Here is a 15,793-nt window from a genome sequence, read left to right on the forward strand (position 1 = left end):
ACTGCCTTCTTCTGTCCTCAACCCAAGGGTGGTTCCCTCTTTCTTTTAGCATGGGACCATGACTCCAAGGAGGTACACCTCTGAGCTTTCTTGACTTTGCCCTCAACTAGACCCTAAAAGTCATGCACCTTCCCGGACACTGGCCCTCTCTAGCACCTGAAACCCAGAACCTGTTCTTGACAGGGCACTACAAGGGCAGATAGAGAGGGGCTTTTTGTATGTTTCTACCTATTTTATGGCAAGGGGGACAGGGGGGGATTCCGAATCCCTCAGCTTGTTATCCAGACCTGCAGCTAAACTGTGGTCTCCGCTAGTTCAAGTCTGTTTGCAAAGACAGTTATCAATGCTGCTAACCCTTTTCTCTGGCCACTGGCTCAGATAAAATTCCCTTAAAAAAAAAAAAAAAAACTACTTTTGTTTTTACTTCCTTTGGTGTAAACCAGCCCTGTGGCTAGAAAACGACATTTTGAAAGTGGAAAAAGAAGGAAAACACGTTCTGTCCGGTTTGGGTATGGGATGGAGGGGAAGGTGCAATTTCCTTCATCCGACAGGTCCATTAAAAGCAGGATTTGGAATTTATTCATCAGTAAAACTTACTGATTTACCCATTATGGGGGAAATCAGCTTAAATATCCATTTGAGCCAAGCATAATTCCTAGCATTTTTTATAACTTAGACAATCAGGGAGGCCTTTCAGAAGCGTAGATCCACGTTTGAAGACAAGGTTTAAAAGATGCCGTAGGAAAACAGCCCAGATGTCAGGATGAATGGATGAAGATCAACGGGGTAGGTACTGGGATGGAATGTTAGTTACTCCGCCTTAAAAAGGAGATTTTGCTACATGCTACAATACCGAAGTACTTTGGAGACATGATGCCGATTTAAATAAGCAGGGCACCAAAGGACAACCATTTTATGGTTCCACTTATATGAGGTTTCTAGAATAGTCCATTCGTAGAGACACAGAGTAGAATGGTGGTTGCCAGGGCCTGCGGGGAGGTGGTGGTGGACTGGGGAGTTTCTGTTCAGCGGGTACAAAGTTTCAATGATAAAAAAGCTCCCGAGGTGGATAACAGTGTTGGTGGTACAACATTGTAAGTGTATTTAATGCCACTCAGCTGTATCATTAAAAATGGTAAAAATGGTAGATTTTAGGTTCGATCTAAAGCAAAATTTTCAATGCCCCACTGGGGTTATCTTTCTGCTTGTGAGCCAAACCCCCTACTCATTGGCATTTTATTTGACGTCATTAGAATTAGATGCTGTGGAATTAGAAGAGAGCTTATGGTTGGCAGGTATGTATTATGTCTTTGCATTTTCAGTGGCTGTGAGCTCAGCCTCATTCCCCCTCCTGAACCTGGGAGTTGCATTTTGAGGAGTTCTTGGCTCCTGCTGGGAGGAAATGGTATGGCCACACCTGCCCACACTGCTCCCAATTCCCAGGACGATGCTAAGGTGAAGGCAGTTGATGCCCAACAGGTCCTCCTGCAACTTCTTGCGAGGATCTGGGCCGTGCAGCCTGAAGGGTCGGCCTTGAGATGAGACACCCACATGTGGGGCGCCTCCTTAGAGCTTGGTGAGTTTTGGGGTAGAGCTGGCCACTGACTCGTCTGGTCGATGACATTCCCCATGCTCTTTTTGCCCTGTTCCTTTTCACGTCGTTCCTCAGTCCTTTAAGTTAAGGAAGTTCAAGTTGAAAGAAGTCAAGAGCTCCCCTGCCCCACCCCCACCCCAAACCCCACAGATGGCGAGGGTCTTGTGGTGGTTATTGTATTCAAACCCTTAATGCTTCTTATCTGGTTCCGATTTCAGTGAGTGCTTTCCAGAACTCAGAAACACGGAAGTCTGCGTATTTACAACAGGAGCTGTACTGGGCTATTGGGAAAACCCCCCTTGGAAATGAGAAAGTTCCTCTTTTCTGTTGCAGGGATGGATCCTAATATATCGTGCTTGTCAAATCCAGACCTTATCTGATTCCCCAAAGACCGACTTCATAATGGCTGAGAAAGGTTTCCTCTCCCTGTGTGTCTTTGAGATCAAAAGAGGAAGTCCTGCTTCCTCCGACACTGGCTTGTATTTTTCTTACAGTGAGTGAGTAGGAAATGCATTAAGTCGTCCTATGAAAGCCTCTGCTGCTGGCGAGAAGAAATTTTGCAAAATAATCAGCTGAGAAGGGCCTTTCTTCCAGGGTTGAATGATCTGTACCTTTCCACACTTCCTGTCTCCCTCCCCCTTTTGAAAGATTTTATTTATTCATTCATGAGAGACACACAGAGAGAGAGAGAGAGAGAGAGGCAGAGACACAGGCAGAGGGAGAAGCAGGCTCCTCGCAGGAAGCCCGATGTGGGACTCGATCCTGGGACCCTGGGATCACACCCTGAGCTGAAGGCAGGAGCTAAACCACTGAGCCACCCAGGTGCCCCCTTCCTGTTCCTTTTATAAGATGTGAGGGCCAGGGATCAGATTCCACGTCTAGGCCCTTATTCTGTTGTTCACACAGTAGTTTTAAAACAAAGTAAGTGATGAGTTACATTATTTATGTCACAAGAGAATCACTGCTCTTCATTCTTGCTGCAGTGAATTGAGTACCTGGTCTGTCCAGCCACTGTTCGGGATCTTGACCCTTGCGTGGCCTACGTATTTGATAACAGACCCTAGAATCCTAGAGCTTCTGATGACCTCTTCATAATTTTTTAGAAGAGGACACGGAGGCCTAGAGAAACCTCAGTGACTTGCCCAAGATTTAGAATCCAGAGCTGCATTTCTCCACCATGACTTTTTTTTTCCTTCACACCCTTCCCTGAACTGCTTAAGAGCAAAAACAGGCTGTTATACATTTTATCTAAAGCCTACAAATATTGCATATCGTAGCAGAGACCAAACAATTAATAATTTTGCTAGTCTCCTTCAACCTGAGCAAAGCTTTCATAGATGTTGTATCTTGAAAAGGCATTTACCGGAAGTTTGAACCTTGGCTCCTAGGTCCTCTTAGTGTAAGTGTCCTAAGAGGCAAGCAGAATGTTTAACATCTCCTTGATCTTGGGGGGGTCCTTTTCAAACATCAGAGTCAGCTCAAGGGGTGGGGGTGGGGGTGGGGGTCTTCTCTTGCCATCAGATGGCATGCTTGTGAATCAGGACCTAGTGACAGGGAGGGATCCAGGCTCTGGCTACAGTGAAGCTCCCCGCTGTGCGGTGTTGGGGGGACCTGAGTGGCAGGTTCTTAAAGGCAGAGGACCGGGCGTGCAGACTTTGACCAGGGATCCCGGTAACGGCCGGAAAAGCAGCGAATGCAAATAGTGCAACGGGAAAGGTGTGCTCCACGCAGGTGATTGAGCAGGCCTGGGGTTCTCCAGGCACGCACCCTACCGGTTCCGCGGTTAAGGCAGAAAGGAGAGGAGCCGGCCCGGCCCCCGAGAGGAAACCGCTCTCAGTTGCAGAGGCAGGAAGGGTCCAAACCACAGGTGAATCCACCCCCCGGCTGAAAAGCCCACAGAAAAGCAAGTGGGTGAGAAGGTAAGATGGGTGATGCGGCCTGGCCCTGCCCCCCCGGAGAAGAGCACCCACCCCTGGTGATGGGGGATATCCCTTTCTTAGCACCGGGGGGCCTGGTGAACCACTGTTTCCTTGGACGTCCGTGAGAATGCAGGACCCACGTGTGGTACCCCTGGCCCCTTTGGGCCACAGGTATTTTTCTGAAATGAGTAGGCCCGGAGCAAAAGGGACCTGAAATTGGTGTTTTCACCTTGGCTTTGGTGCCTTTAAACCCCAAGTGGGCTCATGCCCCTTATAGCCACATGCCTCAGCCCCCAGGGTCAGGCAAGAACAGCGCACCAGCCTGTGGCCGGGATACTTTCTGGCCTTCTCTGCTGGTCGGTCCTCTCTGCCTGCCTTTCAATCCTCTTTGCTCTTTGTGATCCACCCCCCACCCCCCACTGGGAGCCCTTGGCTCCCCTGCTCTCCAGCTCCGAGAGTCCTCCCCCTGCTCCTCCCCCTGCCCCTGGCTGGCCCCGACGTTGCCCTCCCCCAGTAGCCCGAGCCAGTCAAGGCTCCTTCTCCCACCTGGCAGGACTGTGGCACCGTGGGAGATCCTGGTGCTATGGGCATGGGGCGATGTCAGGGGTGAATGTGGGGTGAACGACTAGGGTTGTCAGGAGGGATGCAGGACACGCCATGGCCTGTCCTTCCTCACGTCGGTCAGGGACCAGTCCTGTGCGCGGGGGGTGGCGGGCCTGGTTCTCCGTTCACTTCTGCTCCCCGTCTCTACCCAACTCCAGTCACCCTGCACCTGTCATTCCGTTTTGGGCCATCTCTTTGTACTCTCCACGCCCACCCTCGATGATCTTATGAACACGGCTGGTTACCACCCCTCGCCCCCCTGCATTGCCTACAGTGTGCTGCGGAGGACGTTGGTGGCCCTGACACCGGCCACCACCCCTGGCTTGATCTCCAGGACATTTCAGTGCCTCCCACTGGTCCACATATGCATCTAAACCTGTTCTTCCTCTTCTCTTCTGTTGGCACCCCGTCTCCCCATCACCTAAGCCAAAAACAGGTGTCCTCTCTTCTTCCTCTCACTCCTTCACTGCCCAGATCCAGCCCAGACCCTTACCCATCAGTCCTAACCCTCACTGTTCCCTGAGGGGTTCCCCCCAAGCGCACATCAGGGTGGGCTCACCCCCTTAACTGTGACACAGGGGGCCCTGAGATGATGGTGCCCCCCAGGACCCGTGGCCTCACACCCTGATGCTGCAGCGATTCTGAACGATCCTGTGATACTAGGCACACACCTTACTAGGTCTGGGATAGTTGCTCTTGCGGTTCCCACACCTAATAGACCTCTCTCCTCCTCCACCCCTGGGCTTCACCACGTCACACACATTCTTTAATTTGAGCTTTGGGAATCCTTTTCTGACCCTCCCGTGGCCCCAGTTTCCCCTGTTGGCTGTGCTGGCTTGCTTCTATGGTGATTATCTCTGAGTCCATCTTCCCCACTGGGCCCCAAGCCCCTGCTCTGTATTCCTGGTTCCCAGCCTCTCCCAGGACCACTGGTAGGAGCTCAGTTACCGGTTCATCAATGAAGACAGTTTGAGAAGTGCCTGCGTTGTTACTGATCCGTCTCTCTGCCAGTAATGACTAATGCTCCAGCTTTTATTTCCCTGTCCTTCGGTTCCCTTCTGTCAATTAGTTCATCATCATTAGGCCAACGCTGGAATACACTTAAGGAGCTGCCTTTTTTTTTTTTTTAAACTGTGTTTCAGTGAAGTCTTTCTTATTTTGGGATTTTAAACTGACTTCCAAATGGCTGATCATTGTACAAGGCTTGAAAACTGTGAACTGTCTCCAATACTGAAACACGTCTTGTATGATTTTGTAGTACCGAGCCCTGGCCCGCAAATAGAAAAGTTATTTTGTTTTTAAGGACTAAGTACAAATTTGCACCGTGCCAAGGAATTGGTTTTTGAGTCCACGGACACAGGACTAGGGCAGTGAAAGACTTAAGACAGTGAGGAGATCGTGTCAATTATTAGTATTTACCTCCTGTCTGACCCGAGTAGATTTTCACAATGAGCTCTTTCTGGGTAAGTGCTTTAATCTCTGTATTACAAGGTTAGAGATACATCTGAACTCCCCCTTACCCAGAAAATCCTTTGGAAACAGCAGAGTTGTGAATCTGGAATCCTGCTATGCAGTAGGGGACTGTTTAAACTTGTCCATGGAGGTGCTGTTAAAAGTTAGGGATTGGGGTGGTGTGTTTGGGAGGATGTGGCTGGAAGGTAGTTAAGTTTCTCGGAAAGCTCATGTTTTTCCACCAGAATTTTTCTTTTACTTTCCATATTATGATAGATAATATAAAAGCGTTTAAAAAATGATTTGTCCCTGCAAGAAATGGACCTCCCAGAAGACGGGGTGAAAGCACCCGAGATCCCGAGAAGCACTCCTCTGTAGGATGGTGTTCCAAATTACCTTCCCCTGTCCTGCACCTCCCCAGTTAATATATGTAGTAACTCTGTCACCATGCATTTATTGTCCCCTTCCGTATTTCTGGTGCTCTGTGAGGCTTTGGGGATGGAGAGAGAGACACAGACTTTGCTTTGGATTCTGAGAGCTTACCGTTTGAGGGTGAGGTAGGAGCAGGAGAGGGGGGGTGCTTGTAGGGAGGAGCTTTTCCTGACTACCACACACCTCTGCACTCAGAGAGCTTTGCCTTTGCCTTTCCCCTCCTTGATTACACATAAACATGGACACATGCAAATGGACCAAGTCTTACTGGCCCAGCTCTCAGGGCCCCCATCCCTCTGGACATTTTCATGGTGCTCTAGGCGAAGAGTAGCCGCTCCCTTTGAGTCCTGGAATGTCTTTCCATATTTTTATTTCATTTATATTGCATTGGTCTCTGAGCTCCTCCATCAGCATCTGGTTCACTACCGATTTAATGATTATGCAACAGATGCATGGTGAAGCCAAAGATTTCAGTGCTTATGGTAGCATGAACTCACCACAGTAGAGTGGGGGCCATTCTGGGATCCTCCGTTGCATGGCTTCCTTCACTCTGTAAGGGTGATCCAGAGTGGATTTACAGTGCCACCCCCCACCCCCTCTCTGGGCAAGAGCTTTTTTTTTTTTTTTTTTCAGATTTGTTTGGTTTTCACTGAGCTCATACTCTCTCTCCTCCCACCCCAGCTTTATTCTATTTCCAGTATCATCTACTTGTTTTTAAAGCCTCATGGGTGTTGTGGGCAATTACTAGGATCCTTCCATCTTGGTTTTTATCCAGTTTATTCCTGTGGGGATCTAAAAGTATGTCAGAAACAGTAGGATATACAAATCATGAGCTTTTTTTTTTTTTTTTCTTTTCCTGAATCACAAATTGTGGTTAAATAGTGCATCAGAAAGGATGAATTCCTACCATTTACTTCGACGTGGATGGAACTGGAGGGTATTATGCTGAGTGAAGTAAGTCGGTCGGAGAAGGACAAACATATGATTTCACTCATACGTGGAATATAAGAAATAGTGAAAAGGACTATAAGGGAAAGTGAGCGGGGGAAAAAATTAGAGAGGGAGACAGACCATGAGAGACTTTGAACTCTGGGAAACAAACAAAAGGTTGGGGAAGGGGAGGTGGGTGGAGGGATGGGGTAACTGAGTGACGGACACTGAGGAGGGCACTTGATGGGATGAGCACTGGGCATTATATATTGGCAAACTGAATTTAAATAGAATATTTAAATAAATAGTACATGAACTAAAGAGTAGTTGGACTACAATGGAGCTTGGAGCTTTGTCTTTGCTATAGGTCCTTTTCTACTTCCTCAAAACCAGAATAGGCCTCTCTACATGGGTTTTCCTCCCTGCCGTTATTTTACCTGGTTCCTTATATTTGTGTCCAAAGGAGAAAAGGTTTTGAAATGACTTCCTTACTTTTAACTCCGGCTATAAATCCAGTCTTTGCAGCTTAGACATTTGTGAAGTGCACAGACCCCTTAGGGCGGGGGGGATCTTTGGGACAAGATTTGCAATAATAATGGGTGGTCCAGCCACCACGGAGCTGACCAGGGAGCGCCTTGCACTCAAGCAGGTGGCTCTTACACTGGTCATCGAGAACATTCTATAGGACCAGCGCAGCCTGGACTCTCAATTAGTCTTTTAATCGACAGATGGCAAAGATGACAGGTGTATCTTGAATAGTTTATTTTCCCTTAAGAAAGATGGAGAGCTGTGTTCATTTTGATGGAGAAGCAGAACCTTTTCTTTGAGTTTTGGTTGACTTTGAGTTTGGGATGAGGGGCGGGAGTTCTCACCACACACCACACCCAGAATGCAAGCCAGTTCTGCAGTTTCTAACTTCAGTTTCCTTTAGTATAGTGCTTATGAAATAGCACTTGGGATAAAGAGCCCCCCTCCCCTTGGGGGTAACCCCCCCCCCCAGGCTTCTCATGTTTCAATCCCATTTAATTGGACACTCCATTTAGTTGAGTCACCCTTTGAGGGTTTCTTTGTTACCAGAGAATCAACAGCTCTTTTTCAGCGTGCACACACACACACACACACACACACACTCTTATTTCATCAGTTTTTATAACATGCACTTAATCTGTATATATAATACGCCACAAGTCTAGCTTCTGTAGACAGTTTGAGAATAAGACCACGTGACTCTGATGGTGCAAGCAGGAGAGCAGAGGTGCCAGAGAGAAGAACCTCACAGTCTTGAGCACTCAAAGTCCCCCGGTTTAAAACTTAGAGCTTATTCAGCCCAGAAAGTTGAAAGCACTTTTATGAATGCCTGCTTTGTGTCAGGTAGCGGAGAGATGGGAACCAAGATGGTATGCTTGCCCGCAAGCACAACTGTGTGGGACAAATACAAATAATGACAACAATTAATTTTTTTAGATGGTGTGATTTAAAACAAAGGCAGGGGGCTCACTGAGGCCAATACCAGAGGTCAGAGGAGTCAGCTAAGAAAGAGCCAGGAGAGCAGAGCAGCTTTGAGGCTCACCAGCCAGGGCTTTGAAGAATTGTTTTTTGTTTAATGTTAGGGTTTTTAAATTTATTTTAAATTTTAAAATTTTTTCTTAAAGATTTTATTTATTTATTCATGAGAGACACAGAGAGACAGAGACACAGGCAGAAGGAGAAGCAGGCTCCTCGCAGGGAACCCGATGTGGAACTCGATCCCAGACCCTGGGATCACGATCTGAGCCAAAGACAGACGCTCAACCACTGAGTCACCCAGGTGCCCCTAGGTTTTTTTTTTTATTGTGGTAAAATACACACAATACAAAATGTACCATTTCTGAATGTCCAGTTCAGTGCCATTAGGTGTATTCACAATGTTGTGTATGGAAATTCTGTACCCATTAGCCCCATTAACTTTCCATTCCTCCCTCCCCCTGACTCTTGGTGTCTACATTCTACTTTCTGTTTCTACAGATTTGTGTACTCGAGGTGCCTCATGTAAGTAGAATCATACGACATTTGTCCTTTTGTTTCTGGCTAATTTCACGCTGCAGGATGTTTTTGAAGTTCGCGGATGTGGTAGTCTGTGTCAGAATTTCCTTCCTTTTCATGGCCAAATAATATTCCATCGCACGATCTTGCCACTTGTCCATCCATTGACCTGCGGATGGGCACTTGGGTTGTTTCCACCTTTTGGCTATCGTAGATAATGCTGCTGTGTACATGGGTGTGCCAATATCTGTTTGCATCCCTACTTTCTCGGTTCTCTTGGATATGGTTGGATTTTACATGAGCGAAAGGGGTTATAGAGGGTATGTTGGCATTTATCGTGATATTGTTAAACTCTTGCAACCTTATTGACTGTTCATAAATGCTCCTGTTCTCCCTTATTGTTCTTTGAGAGCACGGACTGCCTTCTAGGTTCAGCCCTTAGCCAGGTACCTGGGATAAATATATCAATATTTGATTAGTTCCTGGAATTCTTAGTCCAGAACCATCATATGCTCTAGTAGTTGGCCCCCAGAATGGTAGGTTTTGCCATCTATCTTGTTTTCTTTTTTTTCTGGCTCATTAATTAACATGTGTTCAGGGAATAGAAAACGACTCTTAAATTAGCCTTAGCCAAACATGATTAGAGAAGTACATTTTCTAATGCAGAGACTCCTAATGTAGATAAAACCCAATTCAACAAACATTTGTTGAGAACTTGCTATGTACCAGACACCTTTTTAAAATGTGTAATTTCAGGGCAATTTCTAAGCTCAGTTGGAATACCTTATTGATATTGAATTTTAAATATAATAAGGGTAGGTACATACTTTTTAACATGAATCTCTAGTCTTTATTGTAAGAGCTTCATAACAACATTCAAGATAGTTTGGGAAAAAGAGAATAAATAATACCTAGAGTCCCATTCTAATATAAGCTCTATTTTCATTTTATAGGATGAGTTTGAGGGTTGAACTTATAAGTAATTTACTTTGAAAATAAAACCCTTAATCTTTTGGTGCCAATTATCTTAAAATTTATTCTCTAAAGCTCTAGAGGTAAAGCAGAAACCAATGACCTCAAGTTCGGAGGACTCTTTTTTAGAAGCATCCATAGCAGGTTAATGGATGCATAGAACCCCACTCCCTTTTCTTAGTGGAACACCAGAAATGACATCTGTCCTCTTTTGGGGATAGGTCAGTGGACTGTTGACACCCATTACAGGGGCTAGGTATTTAGGAATCTGTCCTTCCTCCGATCTTTTCTATGTTCAGGGATTGAAGGGTATGTTTTTATGGCTTTTCCAGGGGGAAAATACAATTTAGGATCCTTGGAGTAGGTGGAGGAGGTAGGACTTAGATTTAGAACACGGTGAGCATCAGAACAAACATGGGTGATGGGGCTGGACATGTTGGATGGAGTTAGTGAGGGCAGGTGATCGTGGTTAGGGACCAATGCCTATGAAAAACAGGGCTTTCCACATGGCAAGAAGGTGAATTGGTGGAGTAGATGTGTTCTGGGGTTGGGAATGGGGGCGGGAAGATGGGCCCATGAAGGGATGGAATTGTTTATAGGCTCCTTAGCCCGCCAGCCTAAGACTCTGTCTTACTGGAGAGGGAGGTAAAAGTCCAGAGGAAGCAGCTAGAAACTAAGTCCCATGCAGGTGCTTTGTGAGCTATCCATGAGGTCAGTGTTAGCTGCTGCTGCCTCTGACAGAGATTTTTGAAGCTGGGACTGGTGTTGTTGAAGGACAGTGTTTTTTTTTTTTTTTTTTTTTTTTTTGGCCTGATGGATCTCAGGGCTATGAGGTTTGATGAGTTGGGAGTTTGATGAGCTGGAAGCACAGAAATCTCCTAGGAGAAGATGTCATCTGTCTGGGTGGTAGTAGGTGGCTAGTCTGGGGTAGGGCAGCAGGAGAGGAAAGGCAGGCAAGGATGAGAGGCAGAGGCTCCAAAGGAGAAATGGCTGGGATTTGCTGCCAAGGAGGCAGAAGTCAGGCAGGAACCCATTTGGGAAATGATGGAACCGTTTACATTCATGGGAAGTGAGTGAGTCAGGACTGACTGGAGGGGTGATAAGAGGTTCTGTTTTTAGAAAAATTGTGTCTGACATTTATTATGTATTTTCTACGTAATAGAAAGAGTTCTGAGTGCTTTGTATGACAGCCTTATGAAATAGGTTCTGTTGCTGTCCCTACTTTGCAAATGAGGAAACCGAGACAGAATTGATTAGTAACTCGCCTCAGGATCACACACTTAACTCCTTGGCAGAGCCAGGATGCAAATCTAGAGTCTTAACTCCAGAGCCAAGCTCTTACTGAGTATGCTCGACCATCTCAGTGTGATAGCCAACATCTTCAATGTGCCCTGTCCTGTCTTAAGCTCTTTGCATGGATTTGTCACATTTGATTCCCATAAGGACTCTATGAGATGAGGGTATTTTTATCATTTTCCAGATCTGGAAACTTGGTCACAGAGAAGTAGAGTGGCCTGCCTTTGAGGTCACGCAGCGAGGCTTAGCTTCCATTGGTTACGGTACTTCTCCAGAAGTTGGCGATGGTTATTCAGCTGGATTGCCATACTACCTATGGCCCTTAAGATCCCCTCCCGAGAAAGCTAAATTGGTTGAAGTGTATTGCAGTATAAATTCTTTAAGGATTTTTGGATTAAATTTTCTGTCAACGTCACTGCTATTCCCTTGCAACAACCCCCTTTTTAAAAGGGGATAAATAATTGACATAATAGCGTCTCCATCTATTGCTGTGCCCATTTTCATTATTTAACACTGCATATGACTTTGAAAACAATCCTAAGCACTTCGTTTCCTATTCTGGCCCCCTGCATTTAGATGCTGAGCCCAGCAAGGGACAGATGATCTTGCCTATAGCCCTTCATGTGTTATTGGTGCTTAATAATGTTTGATGATTGTAATCGACCTTGTTGTTACCTTCTGCGAATCGAGGTTTGCTGAGTATCTTCAATCTGGGGTGTTCTTGGCATGACCTCACGGAGCTGCAATTGAAGCCATGGTTGAAAGGTGCCCAGATGAAATATTGGGTAACAAATTGGAATTGAGACCAGTCATCATCTATATGCACCTGCAGGGGATGGTTTCACTGCTGCTCTAGAGCATCCTTGGTCTGTCCCTCTCCTCTTCTGTCCTCGCGTGTCAACAAGTCTCGTCTGGGTCTTTCTTTCTTTCTTTCTTTCTTTCTTTCTTTCTTTCTTTCTTTCTTTCTTTCTTCTTTTCTTTCTCTCTTCTTTCTTTTTTTAGATTTTTATTTTATTTATCCATGAGGGACACACAGAGAGAGGCAGAGACACAGGCAGAGGGAGAAGCAGGCTCCATGCAGGGAGCCCGATGTGGGACTCGATCCCGGGTCTCCAGGATCACGCCCTGGGCCAAAGGCAGACGCTCGACCACTGAGCCACCCAGGCGCCCCTCTTCTGGAACTTTTCACCTCATTTGACTATATGTCTGTTTCTGTGCCTTCCTGTGCTGTAGCTTCTCACAGAGAGGTCTACATGTAGAGCCTCTGACCTTGGGAGCACACGGAAATTCCCACTCACCTGAAATTGTACTCTTGCATTTCCTGCAGTTTCTTTCTCACCAAATAGATTTGGTTTGTTCCCTTGGTCACTTTTGTTCATCCTCTTGATCTCGCTCAGCATCTGCCCTAGTCCCCACCACCTTCTCTTTGAAACCTTCTGATGTGTTGCCTTCCCCTCCTACCCTCTTCCTTTCTGGTGGTGGTTTTGTTGTTGTAGCTTGTTCATTTTTGTTTGACTTTTAAATCTCAAATCTATACCCTCTTAGCTGGAAGAGCTCTTCAAGATTGGTATTTTGTGTGTGCCTCTTTTTTCCACAAGCCCTCACCCTTGACTATCTGATCCTGCCTTTTTTTTTTTTAAAGATTTATTTATTTGTTTGTTCCTGAGAGACACACACAGAGAGGCAAGACATAGGCAGAGGGAGAAGCAGGCTCTCTGCGGGGGAGCCTGATGCGGGACTAGATCCCAGGACCCCAAGATCATGACCTGAGCCAAAGGAGATGCTCAACCCCTGAGCCACCCAGGCGTCCCCTGATCCTGTCTTTTAACTTCACACGTTATTTGCTCTTCCTCCACCATCTGAAATGCAGGTCATAAGGTGAGAAGTCCCATCCACTGGCCCGGGAGCCCCTGAGAGCAGGGCTCTTGGCCCTCCTGGCCCCACACGTTTCTGATCAGGTCTCCCCACCCCCAGTCATGCCAGACTTTGGGAGAGCTTCCTGGCGCGGCTTACCTGCTGCCTTTGCCTCCCACCTGCTCCTTTCTCCACCTGGATTGGAGGATTTTTACTCCAACATCAGAACTCAGGTCGCTTCTTGTCTCCGACCTTGTATGTGTGCGGAGGGGATAGATATGCCATTTTGCCTATGACCCTGCAAAAGTGATTGAAAGCTCCTTCCCCCTCCACCCCCTCAGGGGGGAGTGCTGTTACCCTGTTGCTCTAGCCTACCTCACCCGGGGACCCTTTCTTCCCACTCACTCACCCAGGTCGAATGTGAGTCAGTCTTTGTAGTTTTAATTACGCTAGAACCATTAATGTGTTTTTCCTCTGATGGTATAATAATGCTCCTTTAGTCTCAGACCCTTACTGTAGGTCTTATTCCTTCTGCCAACCTCTGAGGACTGGAGCTCTTCACTGAGTTCCTTGAATCCGGAAGATCTTGGTATCTTACTGTGCATGTCACTTTTCTGCTGGAAAATATCGAGTGTCTCTGCATGGTCTGTGTGGTCTCTATGGTATACATCTATGGCCCGTGTCTGTCTTCTCTTTCACCATTTCTGATATGGTCAAGGTCCAGCCCACCTCTTCCTTCTTCAGCTTGAAGCCAGAACAGCTGCATTTCACTTATTCTGACATGTGAGTAGTGTATTCTTTAAACTTTGGTTTGCGTGTAAGAACCAGGTGTTGCACTTATGTGTACGTTTCCCCAGCACCCAGCTCGAAGCTTTTGCAGACCATGAATAAGGAACAGGTACATTTGCATTCATGCAACAGATAGGTGGATGAATGAATGAATGAATGAATGAACTGCCGTGAATTTTCTAAGCTTCAAGTTTCATACTCCGAGTCTAAAGTTTGCATCTTTATATTAAGAAGCCTATCTAGGCATTAGTTTGATTAGGCTGCAGCCCAACATATGTCATGAGATATGTCATGGTCTGATTTTTTTTTTAAGATTTATTTATTTATTCATGAGAGATACAGAGAGAGAGAGACAGAGAGGCAGAGACACAGGCAGAGGGAGAAGCAGGCTCCATGCAGGGGCCTGACGTGGGACTCGATCCTGGGTGTCCGGGATCACGTCCTGGGCTGAAGGTGTGAGCCACCCGGGCTGCCCTCATGGTCTGATCTTTAAAATGGGATTTTCATGTGCTGCCTTATTATTTGAGACTCTTAAATAGTTCTCCTTTTGGGGAACATCACCGTATAAGGAGAATTTCACACAAATAACTGAATTCACAGCCAACCCATGTCATGGTCATGTATGTTTTGCCAGAAGAGTAACAGGCCAGTAGGTTTTTTGTTTGTTTTTAATAGTGTGGGGTTTTGTTTTTGTTGTTTCTAAGCAGGGTGTCAGCATGTCAGTACCATTTCGATGGCCCATATTCAGAGTGGAAACTTGACCCAGCTGTGTGTTTCACCCAGAGAAGGGCCATGCGTGGCATCCCGTGAGGATGGCTTGCATACCAAGTGTGACCCTCAGGATTAATGGAGAGTTGCAGAAAATAATTTTCTCGATGAACTTAAGAAACTTTAAACAGAACTCTTTCTAACTATAAATAGTGGGGCAGCTTTGTCCTATTTTTATTGTAGAGCGCACAGAAGATGGAAATCAATATTGGAAGAGTTGCTTTATTTCGCCAAGGAAAAGATCATACTCAACACGATTCTTATTTTTCTTGGCAGGCTCTTCTCAACCATCTGTGAGTCCAGGGGAACCGTCTCTCCCATCCATCCATCCAGCAAAATCAGAGTTAATAGTCAGTGTCGGCGACGAGCTTAGGCTGTCCTGCACCGACCCAGGATTTGTCAAGTGGACTTTTGAGACCCTGGGTCAACTGAATGAGAACACACACAACGAATGGATCACAGAGAAGGCAGAGGCTGGCCACACGGGCAATTACACGTGCACCAACAGAGATGGCTTGAGCAGGTCCATTTATGTGTTTGTCAGAGGTAAATGTGTGGCTTTCTTTCATGCTATGCTTTAGAGAACTTAATATCCTGTTCTTAATTATGGATGACATAGAGATGGCTGAGCCATAGAGAAAATATGGCTAGGTCTAGAAAGCCTAAAACAAATTTTTCTTTGTTGGTCCCCCCCCCCCACCATCTCTTGATACATCGTGGCTGTGGGTATGACTTCAGCCGAAGGTCTGTGAGCCTGCGCTGCTCTTCCTAATGAGATTACAATATGGTTAGCCCATTTGTCCTGGCACTCTGAGTAAACCCTGAGAATAAATTAGGCCCTTTGGGAAAGCTGCATTTTAATGCCTTGAGATCCTAGATACTCCCACTTAGTAAAAACACTTCAGGGAACAAAAGGCCTCGGAAGGCCCAAACAGACCAACACTTCAAAAAGAATTGACCCACTTTTAGGGAGCAAATTCCAGAAAAATAACCCAGTCAGCTAAATCACCCCATGTCCCTCTTAGGTTCTTTAATAGTTGTCAGTTGATTCATTTACAAAAAAAAAAAAAAAAAGAAAAGAAAAGAAAAAGAAACAAAGAACCAAAACAAAATGGTGACCTTTTTAGAAACAGAAGAAAAATATGATTGTTGGATTTCCGTA

The 15,793-nt window shown here is 46.1% G+C and overlaps 1 protein-coding gene across 4 annotated transcripts in view; it reads left to right on the top strand.

Moving 5' to 3' along the window:
* The window catches only part of KIT (KIT proto-oncogene, receptor tyrosine kinase), an 83,437-nt gene that overhangs the window by 21,116 nt on the left and 46,528 nt on the right, over window positions 1-15,793 (top strand). For all 4 annotated transcript variants that reach the window (XM_077848043.1, XM_077848045.1, XM_077848044.1 and 1 more), the window contains exon 2: window positions 14,908-15,177. In XM_077848043.1, coding sequence (XP_077704169.1) covers window positions 14,908-15,177 — 270 coding nt within the window. The remainder of the gene's footprint in view (window positions 1-14,907; window positions 15,178-15,793) is intronic.

This window comes from Canis aureus, chromosome 14 (genome assembly GCF_053574225.1).
Source record: "Canis aureus isolate CA01 chromosome 14, VMU_Caureus_v.1.0, whole genome shotgun sequence".
In the NCBI taxonomy this organism is placed as follows: Eukaryota; Metazoa; Chordata; class Mammalia; order Carnivora; family Canidae; genus Canis; species Canis aureus.